The sequence below is a fragment of the Mus musculus genome, chromosome 1 (assembly GCF_000001635.26).
Source record: "Mus musculus strain C57BL/6J chromosome 1, GRCm38.p6 C57BL/6J".
Taxonomy (NCBI): Eukaryota; Metazoa; Chordata; class Mammalia; order Rodentia; family Muridae; genus Mus; species Mus musculus.
The window spans coordinates 195,130,441-195,149,216 of NC_000067.6; the positions used below are offsets into that span (position 1 = coordinate 195,130,441).

Sequence of the window (18,776 nt, forward strand, 5' to 3'; positions counted from 1 at the left end):
GAACTTTCATGGTGGGTAAAATGGGCACTCTATTTTGTTCTTAACCATCAGTAAAATTTAATATGTAAATTCTACAGTCTTTTCTACTTGCAAATATTTCATTGCACCTTGAGGCTTGCTAGCTTTTCAAATCTTACCTTGGAGTGGGAGTGGAAGGACCTTCCTTAAAGTGGAAGCTCAAGGGAGTTAATGAGGATTTGGGGTGGGAGATAAAGTACACAGTCTCACTGTGTGAAAACTGTATCCCTGGGCCTGTTTGTCTAGGCCTTCGGAGAAAGTGCATAGGGAATGTCTCAAGATAGAAATAAATTAAGGAGCTGAAATTGGGTTAGATATTTGATGGCACCTATTAAATACCAATACCACGAAAGACATCAATATCTCCATTTCACAGATAAGGAAACACAAAAATATTAACTTTCCTCATAACCAAATTCTAGGATTAGAAATTGCATCTCTCAATATTCCTGCAACCCCCTGCTCCCCACACCGTTTCTCTCACTACATTCAGCACAGAAAAGCACAGCGTACAGCTAATAAAGACAAGCAGCTGGGAGACCACGCGTTCCTGCCGGCTGCGTACGACCCAAGATCTGGGTAGAGGGCGCCCCACGCTCACCCATGGGAAAGGGGCGCTGAGCACTCACAGGCAGCCCAGACCAGCGTTGGAGTCTGCGCAGAGCCTATTTACCGCGGGTTCCCGGTGAACCGTGTGTCCGTGCTTCCCCAGGCCTCCCCGCAGCTCACCCAAAGTAAATGGCAGCAAGAACAGCAGCAAAACTTCTAGCTTGACTCCTCCCCGGCCGAAGGCTACAAGGAGCCACACCGGATCCAGAGGCTCTGAACTCCGAGAAGAGACCTCCATTCCCCTCACACCGTTCTCAAACAACGTTTTACGGCAAATGGTGTAGAAAGCAGTCCCACCCAGAAATGGCGCTGGGTTCCGGAATAAAACTTCCTCTAGCTGGGCTAGGCGCGGTCTTGTTTACTCCAAGCCCCTGGGATTTCTGTGGAATTACCCTTGGGAGATTGATTCAGCAATGCAGAAACTGGTTCAATACCTAGTAGGTCAGCTCCAGGAAGTTTTCCACTTGCAGGAACCTTCGACTCCAAAGAAAACAAGGCATTATGGGAACTCGGTTTGCATATAGCCCGGCCTTACTCCTTTTAAAAATCTGCAAGGGTGGAGCCTAACCCTAATCTGCAACAGTGAGCTGACAGTTGCATACCCTGTCTAGTATACAGTAAGAACCTATTTCCTTATGATGAATTCGGATGTAACGTGCCGCTGGAAACAAAAAATGAAAGGTAAAAACCATAGCTCTCATCTTAAAAGGATTAGGAGTTTATTCTGAAGCCATTTTGAGTGATCATGACCCTGGAACAATGATATGGTCACCCCAAATTTCATGGAAGCAGTTTCATAAAGTTTTTGTGGTTTTACAGAGCAGAGAAAGTCACAAATTAAGGCAAGTTTAAAATATATTGTTGGGTACATACAAGAAGCAGGTAGTGGAAGCTTTTCTATAGGCTCAGGATGACTCTAATGGCACTCGGCTTTTGTATTGGTAGAAGCTAGTTGCCTGATAAGTCAGTAGATTCTAAAAGGTTGTTTGTGGTTTTGTTTGTTTGTTTGTTTGTTTGTTTTGTATCTATTGTATCATGATGTTAGTTCTGACTTAGCCCAAGATAAGGTAATTATTGGTCTCTGGACCAGCAAAATTGCAATCTCTCCAGAGTACTGAAATTCTAATCAGCCAATAGTCTTTGCAGAAACAGTTAACTTTCAGGAATTTCCTTTCACAGTCAGACGCAGTTTCTTTCCGGAAGTTTTTGTTCACAACCATGTCAGTGCTATTCAGCCTAGACCAGGATAGTGCAGTAATGAATCAGGGAGCGAAGCCAGGCCTTGCCATCATCCAAGTGAGATTTGATGGCAGATGAACAATTAATAAGTTTTCAGAAATGGAATAAACAGGATTTGCACTGAATTTTAATTCCTTTCTTAATACTAATGAGAGAGAGAGAGAGAGAGAGAGAGAGAGAGAGCCCTACTCAGAGATTGGTGGTAGTGCTTCTAGAAATAACAAATATAAAGAGCCAAGTTTGGGGAATAGAATTAAGAACTCAAATATTCCAAGAGAGAAATAGGACATGCGAACAAACATGTCCACATTCTGTTTTCAGAACCTGTGATAGGTACTTTATACGGCAGGAAAAGAAATGGCTAATTAAATTAAATCAAGAACATTTAAGTGGGGAGGTAATCCTGTCTGCCAAAGTGGGCTTAATAACCCTAAGGAACCTTACAGGAACATAGTCCTAAATCAGAGAGGAAGAACAATGAGGGCAGAGATCAAAGTTGCTGCCTCCAGAGAGCAAATGATAGCAGCCTCTAAAATGTGGAACAAATAAGCAGATTCTTCCCCGAAGCTTTCATATGGAACCAGTCCTGCTAGCACTTTGGATTTAGAATTTAAGTTATTCTCGAAAAAGTATGGAAGAAGTTATATTGCAGGTAAGTATACTTTCTTGCACCATATGCTATCAGAATACACTGCTATCCCCACATTGTTTGGAGGTTACATTTTAGCATCCACTTTCTTCCCTGAGTCCTTGATGGGTTTAGCTCCTGGCTGATATTTACTTCCAACAATGCTCCTCTTCTCTCACTCCTCATTGGCTTCAAAGATTACAGAAACTTTTTTCCACATGCTTGGCTTCACCGTTCCTTAAATTATCTTTGCCTATGATCTTGTCCTCCACTCTACTATGCCACCAAGGCTCATGAGAATATCCTAGAACTGTCATTATAACTGTGTCCTCTCCATGAGCTTAACTATCCCTCTTAACCACAAGTCCTACCCTTCTGGTTCACTCCCAGTGTCCTGATTCTCAAAATCTCCATTTCACAGTGTCTGCAAACCCATAGACCTGCCACAACTGGTCTCTTGCTAGATTAAGTTTGTGCTCCATCCTTACAGTCACCATTTTATATACACCTTCACTTACAGTACTTATTGGACAGAACAACAAAAATTTCAATTCTCTATTATTTTGCCTCCATTGCTCTAACGCTGAGTGTGGCTAGTGAAAAACGAAGAATTAGTGACAACTGGTCTTACTGTAAGGGACTGTACTGACTGGTTTTGTGTGTCAACTTGACACAGGCTGGAGTTATCACAGAGAAAGGAGCTTCAGTTGGGGAAGTGCCTCCATGAGATCCAGCTGTGAGGCATTTTCTCAATTAGTGATCAAGGGGGAAGGCCCCTTGAGGGTGGGACCATCTCTGGACTCATAGTCTTGGGTTCTATAAGAGAGCAGGCTGAGCAAGCCAGGGGAAGCAAGCCAGTAAGTAACATCCCTCCATGGCCTCTGCATCAGCTCCTGCTTCCTGACCTGCTTGAGTTCCAGTCCTGACAACCTTTAGTGATTAACAGCAATGTGGAAAGTGTAAGCTGAATAAACCCTTTCATCCTGAACTTACTTATTGGTCATGATGTTTGTGCAGGAATAGAAACCCTGACTAAGACAGGGTCCCTGATTCTCTGAAGAATGATACTGCAGTCTCAAATAATATGTAAACGCAAAGAGTGTTTTATTTTGCAGAAGTTCAGCATGCTGGGGTCTACCATCTACAAAGATAGAGCGATCCCAAAGTGAGCTCCCAGGCCTGTTTTAAAGCACATTAGGGGAATTCCAGGGAGGGTTAGGTGACCTCTATCTTAATCTTGGCTATCTCTAATGATACTCCATTGCTGGGACCTGGAGGGGCTAGAAGCTGTTGCTGGAGAAGTCTGGAAACTTGCTGAGGAAGTCTGGAAACTGCTGCTGACCCATTGTCCTTGCTTCAGGCCAGGTGGCAGGGCAGCTTCTGAGGCCTAGACTTGCCTGGATTTGCCCAGTTCTTGGAAACAGAGATTTAGGCCTCGTCCCCTGAACTGCCAATCTGAAGCTTATCATGGAGTCAGCCTAGCCTTCCCATTACTTTAATGACAATTTATTTCATTTCGATCCTTGTGCTAGGATAACAACGTATTAAGGGATAATCCTTCTGGTCAAAAAATTAAAATACCTGGCCTGTATAGATGACTAATATTCCAGTTGGACAAGATCAATCACCTGGCCAAAAGACCGCCTCTAGAAAGGTAGGCTCACATAAAGCCGTGCTAAAGAGATAGTTAGAAAAATTATCACTTAAATGAGATACTTTGCTTTTTTTGCCTTCCCGAAATTTCTACACCCCCCCCCCCGCCGCCCCATGCTCCATTATAATCTTTTACAGAGTATAGCTATTGTTGATTTGTAAGTCACCAACTTTTTTGAAGCACACAGAAAAGAATGACTTCATTTTCTTTCTTTTTCTTTTCTTTCTTTGGTTTTGTTGTTGTTATTGTTTGTTTGTTTCTACATTTTTATTTACTTGCTTTTATGTGTATGGATGTTTTTTGCCTGAATACATGTTTGTCTGTGCACTGCCTATGTTCAGTACATACAGGGACCAGAAGAGAGATTCAGATCTCTTCAGTTTGGGAGTTACATTATGTGGAGTGTTAGCATTATGTGGAGTTGGAATTGAAGCCTAGTGTTCTGGAATAGCAACCAGTACTCCTACCCAGTAAGCCATCCCTCCAGTCCTTCTTTCTACCTCTCTTCTAAGCATACTTTCCCTAACACTTTAGGTTTCCCAAATACTTTGTGTTTCACTCTTTTTCTACAGACATCCTCTCTACCGTGTGATTGCCTGCCACAATATGGCTGACCTCCATGATGGTATAACTCAACTGGCATGAATTGTTTTCTTCTCTATTTCCCTCTTCTGGGTAACTGCTGAGGTCTACAACTTACAGAGTCTGGGGAACAGTTTCTGTGAAAGTTTAGTAAAATTGTCCTTGAGCTCCTGTTTGATTCCATTCTTGGTTTATTTTATTAATGAGATTAAGAACTCCAAGAGGGAACCCAGATTTCCCTAGTATCTGATCACAAGGGGAGTTTCCTAAGTTTTAGCAACCTATGTAATTCTGCTTGATGTCCCCACTGTTCTTTAATCAATTAAATATTTCATTATAAATGACTTCCATGTGAATTGTAGTGTGTTTGCCTGCAGCCTTGTCCTCTACCCACTGGGTACCAGGTGTATTTCCCTCCTCTAGTTTTAACTACCACAATGACTCTAGACAAAACCATCCCGTCTAAGAAACACTGAGGTAGATTATTCCTATCCAAAGCTCCAAAACTAGTCAGACACTGCAGGTTTTACTGTCTTCTCATTTCCTTTACTATTTCCAATGGTTTGTTTGCATGCTTTTGTCCTAAGGTGATAAAGCACATCTATTAAATGGCCTGTTTGAAGGAATTGTTGACCACAGAAGCAATATGTACTAGAATGTGTGGCAAGTGAACTATGCCACCAGACAGAAGAACTGTTAAGGTTGAGTAGGCTCAAACCCCAGGGAATCTTAAAATTTAGAATGGTATGTGTGGAGCCCACTCCCTGGAAAATTACCTGATCCGGAACACGTAACCATGTCACCTGCCCTGAGAGGACCATGACAATGGGTCACATAACATTAAAACCTGGAGTTCTCCATGCTAATGCAGTTTCTAGATAGGCTCCCAAATGTTTAGCCAAATGAGCATACCTTCCTGGGCTTTCCTTTCCAAAAAAGGTATTTAATGCCTGATTTACCCTGGGTAAGGTGTATGCATTCACCGCTGCCATCAAATAAAAACAGTTTGGACAAGCAAGGACTGTCTCCTTCATGAAGGACCTCCTCAGGGAAGGCCTTCAGCATAAATATCCTAAATCTTTTAGAGAAGGGCTTTTTCCTTCCAAGCTGTCCTTACTATTGGCAGTCACTTGGAATTTTGCTTCCATCAAGGTCTCAGCCTTCCTCCTTCCTGCCTGGAGAGGGAAAGCTCAAACCCGCAGAGCCCTGTTCCCAAATCCCAGCAGTGCTGGCAGCACCTGGGTACACAGGTGACTAGGAACCACAGCATCTCCATCTCAGACTCCTCTGTTTCTCACCCAGGGAAACATGGACGGAGACCCCCTATGATGGACTGTGTTCTGCCTCCCCTGATCAGCGTACCGGGCACCCCAGCAGTTAAGCAGAAATGTAGCTGGCATTGGAATACAAAAGTTATAGGTTTCACATTGTCAGCAAATATTTTCATCAGTGTTTAGAGAGTGTTTTCTAGAGGGTGAAGCCAGAAAGAGAAGAGACTAGGAGATAGGACAGATTCCTTGGGATGTAATATTAGTCTTCAGTTCCTGTAGAGGTTATTTTCTTTTTAATTATTTTCTGTGTCTGGATGTGCCTTAATTTGGTTTTCTATTGCTATGAAGAGACACTCTGACCATGGCAACTCTTATAAAGAAAAACTTTTAATTGTGGCAGGCTTACAGTTCAGAGTTCTAGTCCATTATTGTCATGGGAAGAAAGTTGGCAGCATGCAGTCAGACATAGTGCTAGAGAGGTAGCTGAGAGTTCTACATATTGATCCTCAGGCAGCAAAAAAGTAAATGAAACACACTTCCTTCAACAAGGCCATATTTACTCCAACAAGGGCAAGCTTCCTAATAGTCCAACTCCCAATAGGCCTATAGGGGCCATTTTGTTCAAACTACCACATTCTACTTCCTGGACCCAATAGGATTTAGCCATATCATAATGCAAAATGCATTGACTCCAATCTCAGAAGTCCCCATAGTCTATAACAATCTCAAACTTGTTTGAAAGTCCAAAGTTCAAAGCTTCTTCTGAGACTCATCCATTCTTTTAACTTTAATTCCTGTAAAATCAAAATCAAAAAGCAGATCACATACTTCCAACATATAAGGATATCCAGCTTTGACACATCAGAGTCTGAAGTAGGGGGCATGGAGTCAGCAGAACACACAGATACAGAATCTTCTTAATTATTATACAAGTTCTCTTAACTTTATTTTCCCCCATAGCTTATGTGACTCACCAAAATCTCTCAAGCAGGATAAAAATTACAATGTGACAACATTCCATTTTTCTTTAAGTGAAAAATTACAGTGAGTATACATAGAAAAAGAAAAGAAAAAAAGTGTCCCCCTATATCATCTCATGATCAAATGCTTTATGTATCATGTATTAAAAAATATTTTCAAAAACCCACATGCATTTGTAAGCAAGCACTTGTTATATATTAACAAAGTATAAGCAAGCAGGCTAATTTTCTCAGCCAGTTTCTTTTACTGGCAGGCAGAAATTTGCAGTTGCAAAGAAAGAATAATTTTATCTTAAAAAGTAATCTTATAAAAATCTTAAAGGAATCACAAATCTAAATTTTTATAGAAAAAATCAGTCACTTCTACTTTAAATCCTTAGGGTGCACATCTACTCATTAACAATTTTTTATTTAATCAATACCAGGAAGCTGAGGGCAAAAATGAGTACATGAAATTAATCATCACCTTGATCATTAGCCCAGCTTTAGCAAGAGAGGCATGTCAGCCAATGTTGGGCTTCCATTGTTCTTATCCCCTGACCTCAAAATTTTCCTAGCCCAACTATTAAGAATGTTCCTTTCTGGACTTCAGATTGTTCTCTAAAATTTTCTATATCAAATATACTAGCAAAAACATCTTAACCTAACTTTCCTAACAATCCATATCTCCAAATTCTTTCTAAGGGTGGTGAATGTTACTAGACATGTATAACTCTAAGTCTTACTGAGGTTTATAAATGAATCATTCATCTGCACCAGCAGCAAAGCTTGAAAAAGATCAATCACTATTATTGCTAAGTGTCAAAGATACTGCCCAGTCAGGGGCTGGGAGACCCCTTAGAGTTTTCATACAACTCATAGTTTAGGAGCAGCATGATGTTTGAGAGAACTATAGAGCGATTTCCATAACAGCATCAAGTCCTCAAGACATCTAGTCCTTGGAGCTCTGCCTCTCTGAGGCACACCCATCATGATTGTGCCACATCCCATGAGTTCTGTTTGTTGTTCTTCTCTGTGGGCCTCAATATAATGTCATAGGATATACATTATAAATATAAAGGGGAGCATCGAAGAAATTCTGAATCAAAAACTATCTGGGCAAACTCTGTATCTCCATGTCTGAAGTTAAAATATTCTTCAGACCTCCAACTCCTTTCATCTTTGTTGACTGCAATATGCCTCTTTCTCATGGACTGATTCCATTCTCTGTTAGCAGCTCTCCTTTGAAGGTATCCCACAGCTCTGGTATCTCCAACATTTTGGGGTCTTCAAGGCAATCCAGGCTTCACCTTCATAGCTTCACACAATGACCTCTCTAGGTCTCCATGCAGGGACACTCCTGACACATGTCTGGCCTCTTTAGCTTTTCCTAGCCACAACAGAAGAGTCCATGACCCCTTTCTTGTATCCTTGACTTTACAGCCAGAACCACATAGCCAAAGCCACCATGATATGTTGTTGGCTGGGGCCCTCATTCAAATAATTTTTCACTATCTTTCTGTTTTAGAAACTTTCTTCATTGCATAAGCATGGCTGTCCTGCAACTTGCTTTGCAGACCAGGCTAACCTTAAACTCTGGGATTAAAAGTGTACACTACCATGCTTTGCCCTAAACGTTTCTTTAATTCCCTTTCACTTTTCTTTAATTCTTTTTTACAAACAGGAAGCTTAGTTAGGTAGGGTCTTGCTTTCCTTTAAACTGTTGACACTTTCCGTGTTCCTTTTCTCCTCAAATGTTACATTTTGTATTTTTCCTTGCTCAGCTTGCTCCTATTAGTTATAGGTCTGCATAAAAGTGACCACTAGTAACTGCACAACAGAGTCAATCTAGACTGTTCTGAGATCTCCTTTGCCAACATAAAATTTATCCAAACTCTTCCATTTAGCCATGGGCAATTTTTTTTTTTTTTTTTTTGACAAGAGCAGAGAGCAGCCACTACCTTCTCTGAAATATCACAAGAACAATCTGTAGGCCACATACTAAAGTTCTTCTTATCTGAAACCTCTTGAACCAGGCCCTCATAGTTCAAATCACCCTAAACATCATTGTCTTCTGTGCTCCTTCTAGGGTGGTCTATTAAACTGTGCTTAAAGCATTCCACTGCTTTCCAAACCCAAAGTCCACATGTCTCCAAACAAAAGCATGGTCAGGTCTATCACAACAATACCCCAGTCCCTAGTTTCAACTTCTGTCTTATTTTGGGTTTCTATTGCTGTGAAGAGACACCATAACTTTGACAACTCTTATAGAGAAAAACATTTAATTGGGGCTGGCTTACAAATCAGAGGTTTAGTCCATTATTGTCGTGGAGGGTAGCTTGGTGGCATGTAAGCAGATATGGTGCTGAAGAGGTAGCTGAGAGTTCTACATCTTGATCTGCAGGCAACAAAAAAAGAAGAGAATGAGACATACTTTCTCCAACAAGGCCATAACTACTACAACAGCCTTCTAATAGTGCTACTCTCTATGGGCCTAATAGTGACCATTTTTATTCAAACAACTACAGGCTATTTTGCGTTCATGTATGTTTGTGCACCTTATGTGTACCTGGTACCCATAGTCACCAGAGGAGGCTAATTCCCTGGAATTGGAATTTTATATAGTTGTAAGCTGCCATGTAGGTGCTAAGAATTAAACCCAACCCTAGGTCCTCTGGAAGACCAGCAGGTGTTTCTAACTGTTGAGACATCTTTCCATCCCTCCATGTGATTTTTAACTGTCCCTACATGCCACACACACACACACACACACACACACACACACACACACACACACACACACACGAGTTTAATTACATAACAGATGAGACAGAAAGCTGGTTCTCAATGGGAGGGGTTTCTGTTGGTGTTTTTGTTTTTTTATCTTAATAGTCTAAAGGTTAGATCTAAGGCATAGTGAGAGAGGATGGGTGGTCTGAGAGAAGTTGTTCCCTGAGTAATATTTAAGTTTTGGGGTTGAGGGAGCTAAATTTGTAGATGGAGAAATTGGCTAAAATAACCAAAGGTGTGTTCTAGAATGAATTACCATTAAATTATAAACTCCTAAGACCCTAGAATTGTATATTCTATTTAGGAAATCACTGACTTCAGAAAGACAAAATCATGTAAGATTTTTAAAAATACAGTTTATTTGAATGGTGAATGTGTCTATTACTAAATGGAATTTTATAAAGAGCTGAAGCTTATGAGAAAACTTCTAAAGAAATAACTAAACTTAAATGCCATTTTCATGGTGAATACTTTCAATGTAATCACTTTCTTTTCTCTATCATCTTTCCTTGCTTATTTCTCTTTAATAATATTTATTCTTACTCATTTTCTCTTAGTTTTGTTTCTGTTTTTGATTGTTTTTTGGAGACAGAGCCTCATACAGTCCACTCTCCCCTCCAATTCACTATATAGCTAAATTCAAATGTCAGCCTTAAATTCCTGATCTTTCTCCCACTTCCTAAGTACTAGAATTATAGGTACATACCACCGTATCTGACTTTATTTTATTTTTAATAATTTTAAATTATTCTTAATCATTTTATTAATTACATTTGTTACATATATACTGAATAGAAAAATGCTTGTTTAAATAAGATTGTCAGTTGGAATATGAAGTAGGTAAGCTAATAATATTGTTCATGGATATAAAGACTGAAAAAGAATAATATTTCCTTAAGGCCATGATTTAAAAATACTATGAGAAAATATTAAAGCAAATCTTGACCTATGTATAAGAAACTATATTTCAATTTCATTATATACCAACTTGTCATGTCATCAGCTTGCTGGGTTATATGGATCAATAGAATATACTTCTCGTGTTTCTAAATGAAGAGCTCCTTCTTTGGGTCTTGTCTTTGTATAATAATTGCTAAAAAGGAGACATAAAAAACAGTAAAATATTTACTCATTAATTGTGATTATAGTAAGGATTCATTAGCTGTCAGATTTCTATCACTCACAGAAAATTGTATATTCACATGGTATTTCATCTCATTTTTTAAAATATTAAACAGCATAGGCCCCAATTTTAACGGCACATACAAATAAATAACTTTTGGTAATTTTTTGTTGGTAATTGTTTGGTATTGTTCAGTTACAAGCTGATACTAGAAAACTTATTGCTCTCATTTACAAAACAATAAAAGCTTTAGAAGAATTTCAATTAGTAGAAAATAAATTTAAGTAAGTTAGAAAATGGAATTGAAATCAGTGTTAGGAACTTTTAAAAATAGGCTTGTTGCTGGACGTGGTGGTGCACAACTTTAATCCCAGCATTTGGGAGGCAGAGGCAGGCAGATCTCTGTAAGTTCAAGGTCAACCTGTTCTACAAATCAAGTTCCAGGGTAGCCAGAGATGTTACACAGAGAAACCCTGTCTCGAACAACAAACAAACAAGAAAAACATAACTGATTGGGTTCATATCAATTCAGACTCTAGAATATATGGTCCTATGTTATAACACATTAATAAGTGATAATAAGCAGACAGGGACATTATGAATTATTTTTAGATATCCATTTTTTTCAAATATTCCTACACATGTTGTGTTTTGATAGCAAGCTTAGAAACCACATTTTCTACTTCTTTAAAATTTTAATTACTCTTGGCTAAAATTATCTCCTGTGTGAAAAGCCATACAAATGACAGCCCAATTTTTGTCTTTGAGATCTTTTCTTTTTAATTCCTTAAGTATCATTCTTCTAGCTTTCCTCCTTCTCTATGTTTTTCCTCCCCCTTTAAATATTACATCTCATTGTGATTTCACCTTTTTTGTTCTTTGTGATCTCAAGACTTCCACTGTATGTTACTTACCTGAGTCCAGACCCCTTTAAACTCTACATCACAGATGCCTCATAATACTGCCCCATATTCTCCCTCTCTCCAATCAGTGAATGCCTCTCCCTGGGATCTTTCTATGTGTCTTTTCTTTCCACATCTAATACAAATCATTAAGTTCAGAAAATCTATTTTCTTCATAGCAGTGCTATAGCCTCCTGAACCCTACCTTGCTTCTGGAAATGCAAATTTGAAGACTTTATTTTCTTGCAATGATCTTACAGGTCACACAGCTTCTTATCATAGTGTAGAGGGCTTTTCAATATTTAACTGCTCCTGACCTTGCTAGATTTCCCTCAATGCCTGCTTAGTGGAAAATTGTTAGTTCCATAAATGCAAACAAACAAACAAACAAACAAAAAAGCCACCCCCGCGCCATCTTGGGCACGATCTCGGCAGAGGGTCCCAAGGTCCCCAGAGGACTCTCCACGATGCAGGCACCCTAACACACCCAGAATCTTGAGATCACTAGTGAGTGGAAAGCAACATCTGTTCTAAAAAATCCAGAGAGTCTTGTGCTAGCAGCAACAGGGTCAAAGGGCAAAGGCAGACCTTAGCATACCAAGAATCTTTGGATCACTGAGACCAGTCTACACAGAAGAGCACATGGGCACCAGAAGCAGCAGAACTTCTTGGACAGGGTCCCTTCGGGCCTTCATCCTCAGCCAGGAGACAGAGCTGAGACCCAGACCCCTGGGCATCTTCGCTGCCAGAAGAGAGTCAGCCTCCAGAGAGGGCTCTGACCCCAGGACTCAGAAGAGAGTTGGACTCCCAGGAGTGCTGACAGAGGCTAAAGAATCACAGGAGGAACAAGCTCCAGCCAGAGACAGCTAGAACATCTAACACCAGAGATTACCAGATGGCGAAAGGCAAACATAAGAATCTTACTAACAGACACCAAGACCACTGGGCATCATCAGAACCCAGTATGCCCACCACAGCAAGTCCTGTATACCCTAACACACACGAAAAGCAAGACTCGGATTTAAAATCATATCTCATGATGCTAGTAGAGGATTTTTTTAAAAAATAATGTACATTTTGTATTAGTGAAGCTGAATACTTTATGACTTACAAAAAGTCAGCCCACTCTTCTGAGACCCGAATGGCGAGACTTCTATAACATACTCCGCTCTCCTCCCAGCTGCTGGAGAGCAGACTCCATTTCCAAGGCGGTGCATTAAAGAAGGCTTCTGCATTAGCGAAATCCATCAAGCAAAATACATCTTCAGTGGGACAGAAGATTATTAAAGATGTCATAAGATCACTTAAGTATAAACAAAAGGATTTGGAAAACAGAATTGAATTTGCCAAGCAGGAGACTGAAAACTTTCTCAACAGCATCCTTAAATCCAAAAGCTCTACAGAAAAACATGTAAAGTTTTCTCTGCCAGTTGAAGAGATGCCGGCCACTTCTGAGGTGCCCAAGCCCACTCAGGAGTCGGCAGCAGTGGGTGAGTCTGGGGGAGACCAGGAAACAAACACAGTAAGTGCAGTGATGGTGCTCTCTAGACACTGAGTCTGAGAGTAAAGAGGTGTGCCTCTTTCAAAAGAGTCTCAAATTAAGCATTCTGATTTCCTAATTAAGTCCTCAAAGGACTGGATATTTATGAAGCTCACTTGTCAAGCTCTTTTGAGTCCTCAGAAAATGGTCCAGATTTCTGTGGTAAAATATTACTGTTCAGTCTGTTCAAATGTCAGTCATCAATTTAGGCTGATTATTCTCACCAATGTGTAATCAGATACAGTTTCTTGGGTCAGGCACACTGGTAAAGGATTTTAAGAAGGGCATTAATAACTCACTTAAAGAAATACAGGAGAACACTGCAAAACAGTTAGAAGGCCTTAAAGAGGAAGCACAAAAATCCCTCAAGGAATTACAGGAAAACACTGCTAAACAGGTTGAAGACCTTAAAGAGGAAACACAAAAATCCCTTAAAGAATTACAGGAAAACACAACAAAGCAGGTGATGGAATTGAACAAAACCATCCAAGATCTAAAAATAGAAGTAGAAACAATGAAGAAAACCCAAAGGGAGACAACTCTGGCGATAGAAACCCTAGGAAAAAAATCAGGAACCATAGATGCAAGCATCAGCAACAGAATACAAAGATGGAAGAGAGAATCTCAGGTGCAGAAGATTCCATAGAGAACATGGACACAACAATCAAAGAAAATGCAAAATGCAAAAAGATCCTAACCCAAAACATCCAGGAAATCCAGGACACAATGAGAAGACCAAACATTAGGATAATAGGTATAGATGAAAATGAAGAATTTCAACTTAAAGGGCCAGTAAATATCTTAACAAAATTATTGAAGAAAATTCCCCTAATCTAAAGAAAGAGATGCCCATGAACATACAAGAAGCCTACAGAACTCCAAATAGACTGGACCAGAAAAGAAATTCCTCCCAACACATAATAATCAGAACAAAAAATGCACTAAATAAAGATAGAATATTAAAAGCAGTAAGGGAGAAAGGTCAAGTAACATATAAAAGCAGACCTATTAGAATTACACCAGACTTCTGACTAGGGACTATGAAAGCCAGAAGATCCTGGACAAATGTTATACAGACCCTAAGAGAGAGAACACAAATGCCAGCCCAGGCTACTATACCCAGCAAAACTCTCAACTGTCATAGATGGAGATAACAAAGTATTCCATGACAAAACCAAATTCACACAATATCTTTCCACGAATCCAGACCTTCAAAGGATAATAAAGGGAAAACTTCAACACAAGGAAGGAAATTATGCCCTAGAAAAAGCAAGAAAGTAATCCTTCAACAAACCTAACAGAAGACAGCCGCAAAAACAGAGTCCCAACTCTAACAACAAAAATAACAAGAAGCAACAATTACTTTTCCTTAATATCTCTTAATATCAATGGACTCAATTCCCAAATAAAAAGGCATAGACTAACAGACTGGCTACATAAACAGGACCCAACATTTTGCTGCTTACAGGAAGCCCACCTCAGAGAAAAAGACAGACACTACCTCAGAGTAAAAGGCTGGAAAACAATTTTCCAAGCAAATGGTCTGAAGAAACAAGCTGGAGTAGCCATTCTAATATCAAATAAAATCGACTTCCAACCCAAAGTTATCAAAAAAACAAGGAGGGGCACTTCATACTCATTAAAGGTAAAATCTTCCAAGATGAACTCTCAATTCTGAATATCTTTGCTCCAAATGCAAGGGCATCCACATTCATTAAAGAAACTATAGTACAGCTCAAAGCACACATTGCACCTCACACAATATTAGTGGGAGACTTCAACACCCCACTCTCTCCAATGGACAGATCCTGGAAACAGAAACTAAACAGAAACACATTGAAACTATCAGAAGTTATGAAACAAATGGATGTAACAGATATATACAGAACATTTTATCCTAAAACAAAAGGATATACCTTCTTATCAGCACCTCATAGCACCTTCTCCAAAATTGACCATATAATTGGTCACAAAACAGGCCTCAACAGATACAAAAGTATTAAAATTATCCCATGCATCCTATCAGATCACCACGGACTAAGGCTGATCCTCAATAACAAATAATAGAAAGCCAACATTCACGTGGAAGCTGAACAACACTTTACTCGATACCTTGGTCAAGGAAGAAATAAAGAAAGAAGTTAAAGACTTTTTAGAGTTTAATGAAAATGAAGCCACAACATACCCAAACTAATGGGATACAATGAAAGCATTCCTAAGAGGGAAACTCATCACTCTGAGTGCCTCCAAAAAGAAACTAGAGAGAGCATACACTAGCAGCTTGACAACACACCTAAAAGCTTTATAACAAAAGGAAGCAAATTCACCCAAGAGGAATAGAAGACAGGAAATAATCAAACTCAGGGCTGAAATCAACCAAGTGGAAACAAAAAGACCTATTCAAAGAATCAACCAAACCAGGAGCTGGTTCATTGAGAAAATCAACAATATAGATAAACCCATAGCCAGACTCACTAGAGGGTACAGGGGCAGTATCTAATTAACAAAATCAGAAAGGAAAAGGAAGGCATAACAACAGAACATGAGGAAATCCAAAACATAATTAGATCCTACTACAAAAGGCTATACTCAACAAAACAGGAAAATCTGAATGAAATGGACACATTTCTAGACAGATACCAGGTACAAAAGTTAAATCAGGATCAGATTTATGACCTAAACAGTACCATATCCGCTAAAGAAATAGAAGCAGTCATTAATAGTCTCCCAATCAAAAAAAGCCCAGGGCCATATGGGTTTAGTGCACAGTTCTAGCAGACCTTCAAAGCAGACCTAATTCCATTTCTGTTCAAACTATTCCACAAAATAGAAACAGAAGTTACTCTACCCAATTCATTCTATGAAGCCACAATTACTCTGATACCTAAACCACATAAAGACCCAACAAAGATAACTTCAGGAAGACTTCCCTTACGAATATCAATGCAAAAATACTCAATAAAATTCTTGCTAACCGAATCCAAGAACACATCATGACCAAGTAGGCTTCATTCCAGGGATGCAGGGATGTTTTAATATAGGAAATCCATCAAAATAATCCACTATATAAACAAACTCAAAGACAAAAAAACAAAAAAACCAAAAAACAAAAAAAAAAAAAAAACACATGATCATCTCGTTAGATGCAGAGAAAGCATTTGACAAAATCCAACACCCATTCATGATAAAAGTCTTGGAAAGATCAGGAATTCAAGGCCCATACCTAAACATAATCAAAGCAATATACAGCAAACCAGTAGCCAACATCAAACTAAATGGAGAGAAGCTGGGAGCAATCCCACTAAAATCAGGGACTAGACAAGGCTGCCCACTTTCTTCATACCTATTCAATATAGTACTCCAAGTCCTAGCCAGAGCAATTAGACAACAAAAAAAGGTCAAGGGGATACAAATTGGAAAGGACGAAGTCAAAATATCACTATTTGCAGAGGATATGATAGTATATATATATATATATGTGATCCTAAAAATTCCACCAGAGAACTCCTAAACCTGATTAAAAGCTTTAGTGAAGTAGCTGGATATAAAATTAAACAAATCAGTGGCCTTTCTCTACACAAAGGATAAACAGGCTGAGAAAGAAATTAGGGAAACAACACACTTCACAATAGTCACAAATAATATAAAATGCCTTGGTGTGACTTTAAGAAAGTGAAAGATCTGTATGATAAGAACTTCAAGTCTCTGAAGAAAGAAATCAAAGAAGATCTTAGAAGACAGAAAGATCTCCTATGCTCATGGATTGGCAGTATCAATATGGTAAAAATGGCTATCTTGCAAAAAGCAATCTACAGATTCAATGCAATCCCCATCAAAATTTCAACTCAATTCTTCACCGAGTTAGAAAGGGCAATTTGCAAATTCATCTGGAATAACAAAAAACCTAGAATAGCAAAAACTATTCTCAATGACTAAAGAACCTCTGGTGAAATCACCATGCCTGACCTCGAGCTGTTCTACAGAGCAATTGTGATAAAAAAAAACAAAAACAAAAAAAAAACAAAAAACAAAAAACACCTCATGGTACTGGTACATCGACAGACAGGTAGATCAATGGAATAGAATTTAAGACCCAGAAATGATGTGGTCACTTGATCTTTGACAACGGAGCTAAAACCATCCAGTGGAAAAAAAGACAGCATTTTCAACAAATGGTGTGGGCACAACTGGTGGGTATCATGTAGAAGAATGCGAATTGATCCATTCTTATCTCCTTGTACTAAGGTCAAGTCTATGTGGATCAAGGAACTCCATGTAAAACCAGAGACACTGAAATGTATAGAGGAGAAAGTGGGGGAAAGCCTCGAAGATATGAGCTCAGGGGAAAATTCCTGAACAGAACAGCAATGGCTTGTGCTGTAAGATCGAGAATTGACAAATGGGACCTCCTAAAATTGCAAAGCATCTGTAAGGCAAAAAGATACTGTCAATAAGACAAAAGGCCACCAACAGATTGGGAAAGGATCTTTACCAACCCTAAATCAGATAGGGGACTAATATCTAATATACATAAAGAACTCAATAAGATGGACTCCAGGAAATCAAATAACACTTTTAAAAACTGGGGTACAGAGCTAAACAAAGAATTCTCAACTGAGGAACACTGAATGGCTGAGAAGCACCTGAAAAAATGTTCAACATCCTTAATCATCAGGGAAATGCAAATCAAAACAACCCTGAGATTCCACCTCACATCAGTCAGAATGGCTAAGATCAAAAATTCAGTTGACAGCAGATGTTGGCGAGGATGTGGAGAAAGAGGAACACTCTTCCAATGTTGGTGGGACTGCAAGCTGGTACAACCACTCTGGAAATCAGTCTGGCGATTCCTCAGAAAATTGGACATAGTACTACCGGAAGATCCAGCAATTCCTTTCCTGGGCATATACCCAGAAGATGTTCCAACTTGTAATAAGGACACACACTCCACTATGTTCATAACGGTCTTATTTATAATAGCCAGAAGCTGGAAAGAATCCAGATGTCCCTCAACAGAGGAATGGATACAGAAAATGTGGCACATTTACACAATGGAGTACTACTCAGCAATTAAAAGCAATGAATTCATGAAATTCTTAGGCAATTGGATACATCTGGAGGATATCATCCTGAGTGAGGTAACCCAAACACAAAAGAACATACATGATATGCACTCACTGATAAGCGTATATTAGCCTAGAAACTTAGAATATCCAAGATACAATTTGCAAAACACATGAAACTCAAGAATAAGGAAAACCAAAGTGTGGATAGTTAGCTACTTTTTAGAATGAGGAACAAAATACCCATGGAAGGAGTTACAGTGACAAAGTTCAGAGCTGAGATGAAAGGAAGGACCATCCAGAGACTGCCCCACCAGGGGATCCATCCCGTATACAACCACCAAACCTAGACACTAATGCATATGCCAGAAAGATTTTGCTGATAGGATCCTATATAG

At 39.3% G+C, this 18,776-nt stretch overlaps 2 protein-coding genes and 1 long non-coding RNA gene across 13 annotated transcripts in view; 1 reads left to right on the plus strand and 2 right to left on the minus strand.

Annotated features, from left to right (window-relative positions):
* The window catches only part of Cr1l (complement component (3b/4b) receptor 1-like), a 32,860-nt gene extending 31,730 nt beyond the window's left edge, over positions 1 to 1,130 (minus strand). For 2 of the 3 annotated variants that reach the window (NM_001355060.1, NM_013499.2), the window contains exon 1: positions 748 to 1,130. In NM_001355060.1, the coding sequence (NP_001341989.1) occupies positions 748 to 865 (118 nt within the window). In that variant the 5' untranslated portion in view covers positions 866 to 1,130. Of the gene's footprint in view, positions 1 to 619 lie in introns of all 3 variants that reach the window. The other variant, NM_001355061.1, reaches the window with a different exon arrangement.
* On the plus strand, positions 1,004 to 8,896 carry Gm32313. Of its 3 annotated transcripts, XR_865921.3 has the most exons (3): positions 1,004 to 2,518; positions 4,027 to 4,148; positions 4,490 to 8,896. It is a non-coding gene; the product is annotated as a predicted gene, 32313 (long non-coding RNA). The 3 variants fall into 3 exon arrangements; XR_003948593.1 differs by having other exon boundaries at positions 1,004 to 1,308; positions 2,313 to 8,896; XR_865920.3 differs by having other exon boundaries at positions 1,004 to 1,308; positions 4,027 to 8,896.
* Positions 6,371 to 18,776, minus strand: part of Cr2 (complement receptor 2) — a 40,070-nt gene continuing 27,664 nt past the window's right edge. For 3 of the 7 annotated variants that reach the window (XM_006497224.3, XM_006497225.3, XM_017314050.2), the window contains 2 exons: positions 10,739 to 10,843; positions 6,371 to 9,358 (listed from right to left, as the gene is read on the minus strand). In XM_006497224.3, the coding sequence (XP_006497287.1) occupies positions 10,750 to 10,843 (94 nt within the window). In that variant the 3' untranslated portion in view covers positions 6,371 to 9,358; positions 10,739 to 10,749. Of the gene's footprint in view, positions 9,359 to 10,734; positions 10,844 to 18,776 lie in introns of all 7 variants that reach the window. The other 4 variants (XR_865893.2, NM_007758.3, NM_001368765.1 and 1 more) reach the window with 4 other exon arrangements.